We start from the raw sequence: 14,338 nt of genomic DNA on the forward strand, positions 1-14,338 counted from the left end.
AAGTGTGTGCAATCACTTTTTAATTATGATAATGGCTTGGCGGCTGCCCCTTGTAATGGGGGGACACTCCTAGATGGATATACTCACCTGGGCATCCTAGCATCAAGAATTTAGTTTGTCATCCCCCCTGCCCACACTAATAAGCGTGTCTTCACCATTCCTCCATGCTATTTAAATGTTGCCAAGTGAATGTTTCGTAAATGCAAATACAAGTCTGACCGAATGCACAGTGTTGAATGCTTCATATTTATTGCATAACAGTATCAACACCAGCAATTTGTTTCCAGAACATGGCTTTAGAGAACAGCAACTGTTGCAGCAATTATATTTATTATTTGACTTGTGTAAAAACCAATATTCCGCATGCAGACTCTTTACAACGGTTGAAGACTATTTACACACTTAATTATTTCCTAGTAAATGCCACATATCAGTTTTTGAAGGGACACATGTAGAGATGCTCCTAGGGAATGAATGAGGGTCCAACAGCGTAGGTTCACAACTGGTAGTAAAAAATGTATTTCAAGAAACTGACACTCATTCACACATACTGAGTTACAAGATATACACACACAACAAATTATGATTTTGTACACAAGCACAAATGTAGGAAGGTTCTTCACATCGCGTGCAGCATGCAAACACAATTCGTATGCCACTGGCAGAATAAGTTAATGTATATGAAGCATATATATACACAACACATGGACATGACAACTAATTCAACCAAAGTTGAAAAAAAAATGTATATAAAGCATAATATATACAAACATTACAGCCAAGTAGTTCCACAAAAGTTTAAACAATACGACCACAAATGTTTGAACAAAATGTACACAAGGCATAATACAGTTTAACCTCGATATAACGAACCCCGATCTAACGAAATTCGTGACATAACGAATTTTTTCAAATTTTTAAAGGAGCACTGACACGAAAATTTTATGTTACGCTTTTATTGCTTTTATCGATGCTTACTGGTCTGGCGAACCTGCAACAGCACTTCAAATACTTCAGCGCGGGATAGTTAATTACATTGAACGGCCTGAAAATCGTTTGTTTCAAATTCCCGCGCTTTCATCCCGAACGGCGCATATGGCAGCCTCCCGGTTTGACCTCACCGCTTTGTGCGGACGTCACAGGCGCCCGCTTGAGAGGGTGTTGCGCCCGCTCGCCGCTCGTGGGGCCGCGCGCGTGAAGTGACGTCACAAGTTTTTGGCGAGCGCTGCGCGTCATTTTTTTCCTCTCCTGGAGTGATGTCACGCTGATGTCCATTTGCTGAGTGCCGCTCCGCGCGCTGCTCCGTCGGCGCGATAAACGCGATCCAATTCAACTATGTTCTTCGCGTCGCAGGCTGCTCATATTTCAGCCAGGGTATTCTGTTGAGTGAAGGAAGCGAACTGTGCAATAATATTAACGCTGAAAATTGGTGTCAGTGCTCCTTTAACGAACAATTTTCTAAATGCATGTATTTTAATCTCGATTTTACGAAGTAATTTCATGTGCCACTTCCAATTTAACGAAGTCGCACCAAGAAACGAATAACGAGATTCCGGTTGAGGCACGTTTTAATTTGCCTCTGCCACCTTGGATTTCAGTCAAGTACTCGCTATAACACTTGAAAGGCTAAAACAAAAAGAAAAACTCTGAAAGCTACGAATGATAACAATTAAAAGTGATAAAATTGGCTGACCGCGAGCAGCCATAGACGGCTGAATACCGCGTCCGCCATTTTGACGTTTCCAACAATTACAACAGTTAAGACAGTCCACACTAGACTAAAGACGTTTTCCTCTGCACAATACCAGTGTGCACATTCATTCAAAAATACATCGTTACATCGTGAAGCAGCTTGGTACAGGGGACACATACCTTTTTTTACCAACCTTCATGCACACGCAAACCGTCAAAATGTCTGAAGGCGGCAGAACTCTCACAGTTTTTGCTTCTCGCACAACCTTCAGCAGGTGTTTCATCCTCACAGAAGCATACTTCACAGGCATGCACTGCAGACGCTTCACTATAATATGCGCTGTTGCATTGTTTGAGCAGACTATATTCTCTATGACTGCATAAGAATGATCATGCAGTTGAACTACTGAACTATTAGTAGTTTTTCCTTCGGCATATTTGCTGCTGGTTAAAACAACCTTTCCGTTTAGCATGCGAGCATACTGCACACAATTGAGAAGCTGTTCATCACAGCTACTTGGCAGTGCGTACGGAACCCCACGGCCGAAGAAACGGATGCCACCTGATACTTGCAGTGTTTTTTGAGTGATGTGAGTGTCTAGCGAAGCACAAAACTGTAGAACTTTTGGCTGGTCAGCTAGCTCTAAAAGCTCCTCAGTCACTCCTTCCATCTGTATAACTCTACAGATTTGGTGAGGGATCCCATTTGCAGCTTTGACGGCATCTTTCAAGCCGCCATTCCCTGCTTCAAAAGGGAAGGCCGAGTGTGCCCAAAGTGGCCCCCACTGACGCACGCTCTTAAGAAGGTGGGTCAGCTGATGCATGTTATATGTCATGCACCTTTTCTTGTACAACAACTGAGCACGTACATGAAAATCTAGCAGTAGTTCTTCTGCCCGGGCAATGCCTGCGACTGTCAAAGTCCGTCCCAACATTATGTGCAGTGCCTCAACAAGGCAAGCCCAATGCTCAATTTTGGACCTGTCTAGGATCCCCTCAAGCACTGGTACACTGTAGTACAGCAGCCAATTTTCCCACTCTTTGGCCTTCCACCATTTCCGTTCTTTGGCGGGCCTAGGCATTCGCTTTACTTCTCGTGGTGGTGAAATTCCCACTAGCCTTCCACTGATCAATGCCTCCCGCTTAGTGAGAGATTTGCAACTGGGGTCACTCAGCCAGATTTCTAGAAACTGCCTTGCCACTCCAAGTAGAACACAATGCATGTAGTCGGGGACGAAGCCCCAGACTATGTGAAATTGCTGCAAGTTTACTAGAGGTGAGGCAGTCGCTACACCATTCACTGGCTCATTCGTTGTCACAGCAGCCTCCATATCTAAAATCATCTGCTCTTCAGTCCTTTCCATGGGCTCCTCCAACTGCACCAAGTATTTCATAGACTTCGCAACCCTCTTTCCTACTTGAAGGCACCAATTGCAGCCTTGGTAGCTGTTAAACTGTTTAGTGCCTTGCATAGGCGCTCTGGCTACTGAATCAACTGCGCAACATATGCAGAACGCTTTGAAGTTTCTTTGTGCCCCTTCGTGCTCAAGCATGAAGCCTTTCTCGGACAAGTCATTCATAGCATTAACAAATGCTCCCTGAAAAAGAGCCATGTCTGGTTTTTTTTTCCAAACCAGAGCGCAGCTAGGACAAGCTTTTTCCCTCTCTCTGCAGCAGGAACCTCATTTACTTGAAGCTGTATAGGCCAGATTCCTGTGCCACTTGATCGAAAGAGCGGAGTGCCATCAGCATTCAGAGTAAAGCTTATTCTATGCCCGACTTCTGCTGTTGATGCAACAAACTTTCTGTACAGTTCACCGTCACAGATGTCTGACAGACAGTTGTTTTGGTTGAGGGGCTTCGTAACATCAAGGATGTTACACCCTTTCAATACTTTCTGTAGTTGCGACGGTACATCTAGCAAAACAAAAAATGAAGAGTCCCCTATTGAGGAAGCATTGAGTGCACGATGACACTTTGAACACTCAACAGAGCTGCCTTGTTTCAGCTGAATGACTGTGGTGTGACAAGCTGGACAGTAAAAATGAAAAATCATTTTTGTGCCACCACCTTCAAGTACCTTACCAAGCATATACTTGGAGTGCGGGAGAACTGGACTGCTAAAAAACAAGTTAATCATTTCCATTAGGCTCGTAAGAGCTGTCAAAGACAATTTGTTTTTTAGAGCATGTTTTAGAACCATGAGCAACATGTCACCTTTTGAGACAACTACCTTTTCTGTGATAATGTTATCGAAAAGTTCACCAAGCCTTGACTCCATGCGAGAAGAATCTGGTGTGACAGTGGCATGAGGTTGGGATGGCACATCATCTCTGTCTGTTGCCGCTGTAGTCAAATGGCTTGGTTCAGTGGGGTGGTGAGGCACTTGTTCACATCCAGTCACTGGCTGGTCATTCAAAATGCCCTGTGGATAAAAATTTACATATCAAATTTGGTTTCACTAAGCAACTAGTTCCTACTGCAAGCAACACAAGTAGTGGTGAATGCGCTCACCACTACAGTTACTGGGTGCCACTTACCACTAAACTTGCCTATTCTCCAATAAGAGAAATTCAATTAGATCGAGGCAATCGTTACACAACACTTCAGAGATTATCAGCCATGAAAGGGTTATGAATAGTACTGGAAATCACTTTAACCAATCTATCATTGAAATGCGCCAAGCTAGCAAATGTAGACGCTAGTATCGATATTTATGGAGATTACAACTGGAACAGTGCGGTCATCGTATGATATAAAACCTCGAATTATTTACGGATACTTTTTAAGTTGTGTAACATGTCCTTACACTGGAAGTCTCCGGCACAGCAACTGCCTCAACATTCTCCCGCACATTCGCGTCTTCAGCACGAGCGTCATTCTCATCACTTCCACTTCCATCCCTGTGGGCCACGGCAGGCGAGTGTTTCTCCCGCACATTCGCGTCTTCAGCACGAGCGTCATTCTCATCACTTCCATCGCTGTGGGCCACGGCAGGCGAGTGTTCCTGCAGAAAATAGCCGCAGTCACCATCAAGAAAGGGCGCCGACACGTGGTGTAGTCAGCGCGCCGTGTCACGTACGAAGCAGTTACACGGGCGAGAGTACGAACCGCACACAAGGCACATTTCTGATTACAGCCAAATCATCATCAACTGACCCGCTTGTTTTCTTTGCACCGACTTTACATACTCCCGACCGTGTCCGCATCGCTCCCTGACACGGCGCGCGGATCGGCTCACAAAGCGACGCTTTCGTAATCATTGTGAATTACTGGACACTACAGCATAAAAGCTTTGAGATGAAATAACTTACAGCATTGCAGAGTCTCCGTCGTTCAGATGAGAGTGTTTGCTTCGGCACGCGGAATGAATTACCTGGATTTAGGTACGCTTTGTACTTTCCGCGTTTTCTTCTTTTTTGTTTCCCATCCATGACAGTTTAAGCAAGCGTGGGCCCACAGCAAGAGTGCGCACCTGTAACCAACTGCGCAAACAATTAAGCCACAACTCTGACGGGGAAGTAAGCACGGAAGGAAGCTCGACCGTAATCACATGCCCCGATCCAAACAGACGCCATTTTGTTTTTTTTTTTTTCTGTGACCAGTGGTTCGCCGATGCTGCGTATTTAGTATGTATGCCCGAAACATTATTATCAACTTTCAATATGCTCTATTCACTTCGCAAAACTTAAAACATATAAAGTACAAAAAATTACATTTAATGTAAGTTTTAGTAAGAACGATCACTTGCTCACTTCATTTTCAGCCCGAAACAGCGCACTGGTGCGACTGGGAGGCAACAATGGGAACTGAAATGGTCGCATCAACATGGCTTCCTCCGTGTATATAAACACGCGAAGCATGCCGAGGAATTTTATACTCGGCAGACTGTTCGGAAGCTACGTTTCCGTGAAGGCACCATGATCACGCACGCCTATGTTAGATATGAGGACGACAAGCGTTTCGCGATTGTAGAGGTGGACGACATTAAGGGATTTAATCCGGAAGATGACTTTGAAGGCACCTTCTACAATACAAAATGGACCGACGACTCCGGCGCATCAGACTACTACCGGTCCAGGATTCTTCTGGTAGCGGGTGAGTGGGTGCTGTTAAAGTGTTACTCCTTATTTGCTATCCCTATCGTCTGTACGGCATTCAAAGTTCACTTCTAGATGCTGGCCACGTGCTGCATGCTTTCTGCACTGAGCGGCATGTATGAACTGCGCTGTTTGCTCTTTGTGCATTGTGTGCCCATGCGCAGATGTAAAAGAAGGGTTCGCAGTTTTCTAGGAGATACAATCACTGAAGTGCAGCCGGTGAACGAGGGTTATTTGAGCAGCGTAACAAAATATCAGTGATCTTTGTTGCGCAGATTTTCGGACTGCATGATTAATCGGCTATCACCGTCCTAGCAAGTCTGTAAACGCATATACATTTCGCTACACACTGTCGTGTGAATTGAATAGCCTTTGCGATTGTGAACTCATGTGAAATCGGAAGCGTAGTCACTTTTACTTTCCTGTAAGCGACTGGGCTTTGCTCCAGGCTTTCTGAACTAGGGAACGTGCATAGAGTCGCTTTTTTTTCTGGCTTTACTTCTAATTCGCTCTAAGGACATATTTGCTTTCAGTGATGTTCTCCAGCATCCGATGACCATTTTATGCGTGTTACTCATGCCTTTCCAGATTCGGAAGCACGCTTAAAAGCAAAAATTGCAGGCAGACGCGTGCGCGTCAGACGCCTCCCCTCAAGCGATAGTGACTCGGATGACGAGATAGTTGAGGTACGTATTCTGTGTATAGACTTTCTTCATTGCTGTGAATAATGCAGCCATTATAGAAGGTGCATGTATTTTCGCAGGGACCAAAAAGAAAAAAAGAATCTCCTCGCGAGGACTTACTCGACATCCTGGCCAAAAAAAAAAGGGCTCTTGGCCTGAACAACAGGCCCAAAAACACAGCCTCTCACGACGAATTGGCGAAAGCCAAAGATGAATTGGCGAAAGCCAAAGAGGAGTGCGCCCAGCTCCATCAGCTAGTGGCCAAGCAAGCCCAGGAGTTAGAAGACATGGAAGGTTTAAAAGCTCAAATCCTCCACCTCCGCGGGACATTGGTAACACAAGGCCAAGAATTAGATGAGCTTCGGCGGCTGAACAGACGCATTCAGTGGCGGCTTGTTGGGGGTGATGATACAGGTATGTACTACTCTGTGCACCTACTACACAAGTGAAAAAGGTGCATGTCATTCTCCTCAAGAACTGTATAAACAATTTCTGGCTCGAGTTTTTTCCTCGACACATTTTTTTACCCATTTATGCTGGAAATTCTTCAGATTCGTGTAAAATTCCGTTTTTTCTCAGATGGACCTTCCACAACACGAAGGCCACCACAACAACCCGCAAGCCCGCTTCCCCAGCCTGCCGACGCGCTCCTGCAACCTGGCCCGCTGCCTCAGCCTGCCGACGCACTCCCGGAACCTGCTGACCCACTCCCTCAACCTGAAGGCCAGCTGCTACCAATTCTGCCCACTGCCCCAGAAAGAAAGGCAAGTTTGTTAATGCTTTGTACAGAGTACAACTCGATCTACGGGGAAATTTGCCTGACCGTGTTGGGTATTCTGGACATGCATTTTCTTAAGTGTGAAATAGAGCAAGGAATTTGTGCTATGTGCAACTGACAGTGAACTTGCTCTACTTTAAATGTGTTCATACACTCGGTAGTACCGGGAATAGTTTCTGCTTGTGTTATGTCATGAGCACAATTGACACACATGGTGCACAAGTAACTGCCCAGGAATATAAGTGTTTAAGAAATGTATTCTTTACTAGTTGTGTGTCTTTGTACATGTTAGTATTTCATTTCGTTCTGCAATAGTCTGAAGGCACGTGCTGGAATTCCACTTGTTTTCTAGTTGTTTCATCTGGCTTGCTTTTCACCCAGGTGGACATTGGTAAAGGCCTGCTCGTTCCGTGTGGGGCTTGGCAGCGGATTCAAACAAGGGAAAAGGATTCCCTCTTCGTCAAGGACCTCCTGGTGACGGTCTGGGATCCAGCGGTACTGAAGAGTCGATCTCTGAACGGTATTAACCTATACCCATTTTTGTTTTTATCGCGATTCTCCACTTCCAATTTCTGTTCCACATAAACATTCCTTCCTCCCTTGCAGGCAGACCTTGCCCCCGCTTCCCAGACCGTCCCAAAAAACAGGCCTTGACACCGTGGAAGCTGGCCGTGATTCGAGGTAACTATCATTACAACTTCCTTCAAGCTGCTTTTGGGCGAACTTTCTTGAGTATTTCTGTTGTCCGCACCTTGTGGCGAGCAAGCAAGATTTTGAAGAGACTGGTGGAAATTTGCAGTGCGTTTAAAGCTGCCTTGTTATAGTTGTATAGAACCATTCTTGACTTGTGCATTTTTTTTTTGTCTTTCACTTCTATAGACTGCTACAAGCAGCGGCTCCAACAGAGAGGTGTCCCCCCTGAGGTGATGCCTGCAATGCTTAAACAAGTGAACCACTTCCTCGTGGAGAAGATCGCAGATGTTGAGAGGACTGCCAGGAAGTAAGTCTCTGGTTTCTCGTGATGTTTTTCTTAATTTTGGTTAGTTCGGAGCCGTGGGGTGCATACAGCTGTAGCTGACAAAATGTACTAAACCTTGCAATGAAACTAGTGCACAGTTGGGCATTGATGCCTTTTGAAAGGATGCAGGCAGCTGAAACATTTGGGACAGTTGCTTAAAACTTGAATTTATACTTGTACCTCAATATTGCTAGGTACATTGAAAGCTTCTTACCTCCTCGCATCCAGTAGTAAGGGGCCAGCATCCAGTAGCAAGGGGCCAGCAAAGGTGAAGCTGGCAAAATGGAATGCAAAAGTGCCACAAGTCCTACCAGGATTTTTTGAAATTTTTTCCGTGCCCTTGGTCTTCTGGTTCTTAGCGGCTGTTCTCTTTTCTAGCAACACAGGCCTGACCACTTCATACTTCTGCCACTTGCGAGTTTTGGTGGCAGAGGGTCTGTCCTGTTCTAGAACACCTCATCTGAAATTTCGTGGCATGTTGACACCATGGCACGTGGTATATTTTTTTAACTACGTCCTTGTAGTAATGTTTGATGGCTGCACCTGCAAGCACCTTCAAGAGGCAAATTGCATACTAGGCATTTTTGTAGCTACTCCTTCAAAAGGGATTGTATCGCACGCAGATCTAGCTGGCTGTTGAAGCACCTGCAGCTCCATTCTGTACTACATTTTCAACACAAATCACTATTCAATATACTTTTGCTGCATTTCTTCTTGTTGTGCAGGCTCGAGATGAAGTGAGGCCAAGCCCCTGTTGGAGCAGCGACCTACCATGTTTCAAGCAACTTGCGTTAAGCTTGCGATGTTGCTTTCCTTTTTTCTTTTCAAGTGAATAAATGTGTGTAAAGGTATGTGCCTTGTGTTGCGTTTTTACAGAAGCAGGTGCAGGCAGCTCTTGCTTTCATGCGTACTTGATTGAACTGCTTTACTGCCAGCATATGCCATTTTAGAATTACTTCAGTCGCCACGGTTTACTAGACTATTGGTTTGAACTGGTGATTCCCATTGAACGCAATCTGAAACAATACCTATTGAACACAATTGAAAGACCAACACAATTGGTTCAACTTGTTGGAAAACACAATTGGTTCAACTTGTTGGAAGCAATTGGTTTGGCCCAATAGGTTTCAATTGGATACTAAAACACAACTGGTGTACAGAATTGGTAATTTTACAATTGGTTGCAATTGTTTTTCTTGACTGGGTACGTATGCGACCGAAGCGTAAGCAGCGGCTTGTTTCCCCGATCAACAATGTGGACTACGACGATCGCCCAGTGAAGTTTCTAGATTTCCCTTGTTTGCAAGAAATGTATAAAGCAGGAAATCGTGAAGCGTTAACTGCTCGCTGAAGCACACGCTCCCGCCGTGCCTGCCCGCACGGCCGACGGTGCGGCTCGAACCGACGCAGCTCGCGGCAGCAACAGCAACAAAGAAGTTACAGATTGGTGAAAGTGGATGTTAGTGTGATGAAAAATTCTGATAGGTAGTGTCATCAGCTGTGGTTTTCAAAGCGATGCTCAAATATCTGCCGCGATTTACGCCGACCGGCCGCGGAGGTCGGTCCCGGCAGCGCCGGCCCGTTCACGCCGGTGAGGCGAGCGGCCGAAGGATGGCTATGCTTGCGCGCAAAAATCGGCCGAGGCCGTGCAGGTATCTTGATCGTCGATCGCTTCAGCGGAAATCACCGCGCTTACAAAGTTTCCAGCGCGGTGAAACGTTTTGTTCGGGGCTGTCACTCGCAACTCTAACGGCGATGAAATATATTCTGCGACGCCAAGCCTAAAGTTCTCAACATCCGATTACGTGCATCCGAAGCCGGCTGCGAGCTGTTGTAGAAGGCCCTCCCGTCGCGCACGCGCGTGTTGCGTTTGGGTTCCTCTAACTTCTTGGGGGCCCCCAACGCTCGGTTCTCCATTCTAAATCTCCCCAATTACCCGAAATCATTAATGACGTGTTTCGCCTCGTACGCAGGCTCGCCTTCTGTGAGCAGTCGTGAGTTTCGAAATTTATGCTTGAGAAAGGCCGGCTCACTTTAAGCATACAAAACACGCTGCAATTATAAATTACCACGCCGAACACCTAACGAAAACTAAATATAGCCTTGTTCAGACCCGCGCGAAGGCGTTAAAAACTCGAGTTCATACCGTTCATACATTGCGGACAAGTCGCGAAAGTAAACACTCTAGCCGTGCAGAGTACACGCTACGGCAGTAATCGTTAATCAAATCCGGGCATGACTATAAAAACATCGTAGGGGAAATAGGCACTGATTAAGCCAAACTGCAGACCATAACAATACTTTTAAGCATGTGCGGCGAAGCAATCCGATCACCGTTCTCGCGTAGTCATTCATTTACCAGGCAATACGAGAAGTTCGCGTGGCGAGATCATAATTGAGCGACGCGTTTCCGTCACTGTTACAAGGTGTTTCCTTGCACACACATGTACCGACACAAGTATTTCATAATGAATTTACAGCGTACTTTTCTCGGCATCAGTTGCATCGTCCTTGGCGTTAGCTGGCTGCGTAGCTGTGGGTCGCGATGGTACCTAAACGCGGCGGTGTCGCCGGGAACAAGCGAGTTGCTGATTGCTTGCTCGAATTGTTTGGTTTACAGACAACTTTTTTGGTAATTTGCATCAAATCCACAAGGAGGGGGCGAGACGGTGGCCACAACAAAAAAACAAGCTTCCGCATACGCACGGGAAATGTGTTGTAGCAGACGACAACACGATTCGGCGTCCTACAAGTGACGTCACTCATAGGTGGCGCCACGGTATGTCCTCGAGGCCAATACAAATACTTGCCAGCAGCCCACATGGCCACGCTCGGAGGCACCTCTGGTGCTCTAACACATGCACCATCCAAGCCATGGCCACGCGGCTGCATACCTTAAGTTAAAATACTTAGCAGCAGCCCACATGACCACGCTCGGAGGCACCTCTGGTGCTCTAACACATGTACCATCCACGCCATGGACACGCGGCTGCATGCCTTAAGTTAGACGTAGAGACGTGGCAGCTGCTTGGGTAGGAGAACATGACCAGCAAACGACCTATTAAAAGCTGCCACCGAAACGTTGCCACTCTTGCCCTTTTGCACAAACGCCAATAACAACAGTATTCATGCCCTGATGATGTGCTTATCACATCACTTGCCAAGTCGCCATCCATAATTTGCTTCTTCAGTATTTCTTTCTGATGCTCAGTTGTCTTCGAAAGGCTACTAGATGGGGCTGCCAGCCTGCGCTTTTTTGTGGAGTAAAACCTAGGCTGCTGCATAATCTTCTTGTTCGCTGGTTCTTTTGGCAGATCTGAAACCTTGGAAACATTATGGTCCTTTTCCCACATTTCCAATCCATGGTCCAAAAGCTTGATCATCTTCTCTTGGGTTTCTGCAGATGTTGAAGATGCATAGCATGCTGCGTATGCATCCAGCTTTATTTTAAATGCAACGGCGGGTTCTACACTGGTAGATGCCTTTGTTGTTGCTATGCTGTCAAGCACCCGCTTTGCCTCATGTTCTTTGGATACACTGTTAGGCAGGTCCTGCACATTCTCATCATCTGTTCTTGCAGCCTTACTTGCTATGAGCACAGCATGAATGTGTTTGCAGACAGTGAAGTGGATGAGGTGTTCATCACAACTGCAAGCATACATGTGCACACTTGCATTCGTCACATTTGAGGGGACAGCAGACTTCTTCAGCTACTTTCGAAACAGTGTAGAAGACATCTGGGTTCACCTGGGAAGACACGCTCCATGTTCCATCCTCATTTGGTTGTACACTGCTAGTGAACTTCTTTGCAGCTTCGTGGCTGTTCAGGATTTTGCTCATTTTCTGAGTCCTCCGACCCTTTAGAATGGCAATGGCCCTGTTCCTGATATTCCTATACGTCATTGTCATCAGAGCAGAAATTAGCCTGTCTACACGACGGTTCTTTTCGCCTTTCATCACATCGTGCTTCAAAGTTCTATGCATCCTCTCGAGATGCATGTTGGTGTTCACACCATTCTGAAGTCTATAGCAATAAGGCCAGAGTTGCAGGCGACCTGGAGCTGCGTAGTACCTACTAAAGTACTGCATGAAATCTTCCAAGGCAGGCTCATTTTCTTTCAAGGCTATGAAACCCTGCAGGAGGCTCTGGAACTCATCTTGATCAGTGCACGCCATGAGAACACGAACGGCTTTGTAAACAACTGCTTGAAGCTCATTACCTGGGATAAGGCTGTGGATCTTCTCCCTCCAGTTCTTGTCCACATGCCAAGTGCAAAGAAGCCTGTGTTCTGGCTGTCCCATGACAGATTTCCATGCGTCGTAATATTCTATGGCATCATCGGACATGAAGACGTCCGATGTGATGGCTCCTGTGGCTAGCTTCAGACTTTCAAAAAAGGCCTTCAGCGTTTTCGCATTTGTTCTGTTGCTTATCAAATAAACTACGGGCACACCTTTCTTACACTCATCTAAAACTAGAAGCGTGGTTAGCTGGAAGTCATAAATGTTAGTTCCATGAGTGGAATCGACGCACACAATGCCAGACCCATATTTGTTTAGCATCTCTTCCTGTAGCTCTGTCATTAATGCTAGCGCAAAATCTTCCTTGCTGAAACTGTCATCTTTCCACTGCTCTCCCTGCTGCTTATACAGCCGGACAACTGGCTCATCTTGGGCCTTCATGGCTTCCACCCACATGTGCACGCTTGTTGCGTCGTCAGGATGGCACCGTTCTGGAGCAAAAAGGTTGAATTCACGACTAATGTTGTGCAGCTGTATGCGCTCTGTTGCCTGTAAAGGTGTTAAATCATCTCCAACAAAGATGGTTGCGCTGATCCTATCCAAAATTGTGTTTATAGACACACCTTTTGCAAGCTCTTCTGCTATTTCCGCTCTTTCAGCAGCGGTCATCATCAAGTGATTAACATCTCTGTCGTGCCCATATAGTGGTGCTTTTGATACACTTCAACAGAAGCTCCAGGAGTGCCGTCAGCATTTGTGGTAGCAGTTATAGAGGCTAGACAGATCTTGCCAGACTTACAGGATCCTTGACTTTTCATCAAACGAATTCCTTTGCCTCTCCTGGGCGCAGCCGTTCCTGACCTGTGGCAGCGATAGTAGGTCCGCAACTTGCCACCGGCAACGCTTGAGGCACCATGCTCTTTAACGAAGCGACAGCGCTGGCTTTCCTCCTCCAGGGGTGATCCAGCCATTCGAACTATTGGAGCAATTTTTGGAGCTGAAAAAATGTTATTTTGGAGCACTATTGTACCAGAGCTTGATTTTGGAGCAGCTTGGGAGCAGCACAAAACTTATGTTGCAGCTTCATTTATCTGGAGATAAAGAAGGCTGGCAACCATTCAGGCAACGCTAATTACCGTAAATGCTCGCGTATAATACGAGGTTTTTTTTCTAAATATTAGCGTCCTAGATATCAGCCTCGTACTATATGCGGATTCAAACTAAAATTACAACAAAAATTCCAACGTTCCGCTTCATGTTATGGTTTCGGTATTGCTCGGGGCTGCGGCTTGGCTTCGTTGCTACGTGGCTATCCAATTCTAGCCCTAGCCAGTGCTAGCCACCCATTTCTTTGTTTATGGATAAGCGTTTGGTTCGGCAACACGCATGCGCTCTTGTGAATCACGCTTTGGGAAGTTCTCAGCAGTGGAGTACGAGTATGTCGGGGCCACGTAAACAGTGATTGACAGGCCACGCATGACAGTGATTGAACTGCGGGGACTTATCCTCACTTGTGTGATACGAGCGTGAACACCGCGCGGGTAAACTAACACCGCGCCGCGAGGATATGAACCAATAAATTTTTTTTCTCCAATTTTGCATCCCTAAAATATTACCTCGTATTATATTCGGGTTCGTATTATACGTGGGTTTTTACGGTACTTCCCCACAGTTGTAGACTCTGAAGCTGGTAACTAAAGCACCAAAAATGTGTGCCCCCCACAGCCTTTAGGCACCGCTGCAAGTGAAGCAGATGACAAGCGTTTCTTTAACTTAAAAAAACACCAAGTAATCATTACAAAAACTTACTGATACCAAAAGGGGG

The 14,338-nt window shown here is 46.0% G+C and overlaps 1 protein-coding gene and 1 pseudogene across 2 annotated transcripts; one reads left to right on the forward strand and one right to left on the reverse strand.

The window, feature by feature from the left end:
• Nucleotides 1-244: 244 nt before the first annotated feature.
• On the reverse strand, nt 245-5,464 carry LOC144144160 (uncharacterized; annotated as a pseudogene). Its single transcript, XR_013317174.1, has 3 exons — nt 5,007-5,464; nt 4,502-4,699; nt 245-4,117 (listed from the first exon to the last, which is right to left on the reverse strand). The product of XR_013317174.1 is annotated as an uncharacterized LOC144144160 (transcript).
• LOC144144161 (BEN domain-containing protein 5-like) lies at nt 5,465-9,122 on the forward strand. The gene is made up of 8 exons (XM_077675533.1): nt 5,465-5,790; nt 6,381-6,478; nt 6,556-6,889; nt 7,055-7,239; nt 7,635-7,773; nt 7,860-7,934; nt 8,133-8,253; nt 8,997-9,122. The coding sequence occupies exons 1-8, from the start codon at nt 5,613-5,615 to the stop codon at nt 9,010-9,012; spliced, it is 1,146 nt and encodes a 381-aa protein (XP_077531659.1). The 5' UTR covers nt 5,465-5,612; the 3' UTR covers nt 9,013-9,122.
• Nucleotides 9,123-14,338: the final 5,216 nt, after the last annotated feature.

The sequence above is a fragment of the Haemaphysalis longicornis genome, unplaced genomic scaffold (genome assembly GCF_048455015.1).
Source record: "Haemaphysalis longicornis isolate Haplotype H1 unplaced genomic scaffold, Haemaphysalis longicornis Haplotype H1 scaffold_632, whole genome shotgun sequence".
Taxonomy (NCBI): Eukaryota; Metazoa; Arthropoda; class Arachnida; order Ixodida; family Ixodidae; genus Haemaphysalis; species Haemaphysalis longicornis.

Coding starts and splice junctions, on each gene's coding strand:
- LOC144144161 (XM_077675533.1), top strand. CDS start 5,613: ATGATCACGCACGCCTATGTTAGATATGAGGACGACAAGCGTTTCGCG. Junction 7,240..7,634: donor CCACTGCCCCAGAAAGAAAG/GCAAGTTTGTTA, acceptor CTTTTCACCCAG/GTGGACATTGGTAAAGGCCT. Junction 7,935..8,132: donor GAAGCTGGCCGTGATTCGAG/GTAACTATCATT, acceptor TCACTTCTATAG/ACTGCTACAAGCAGCGGCTC.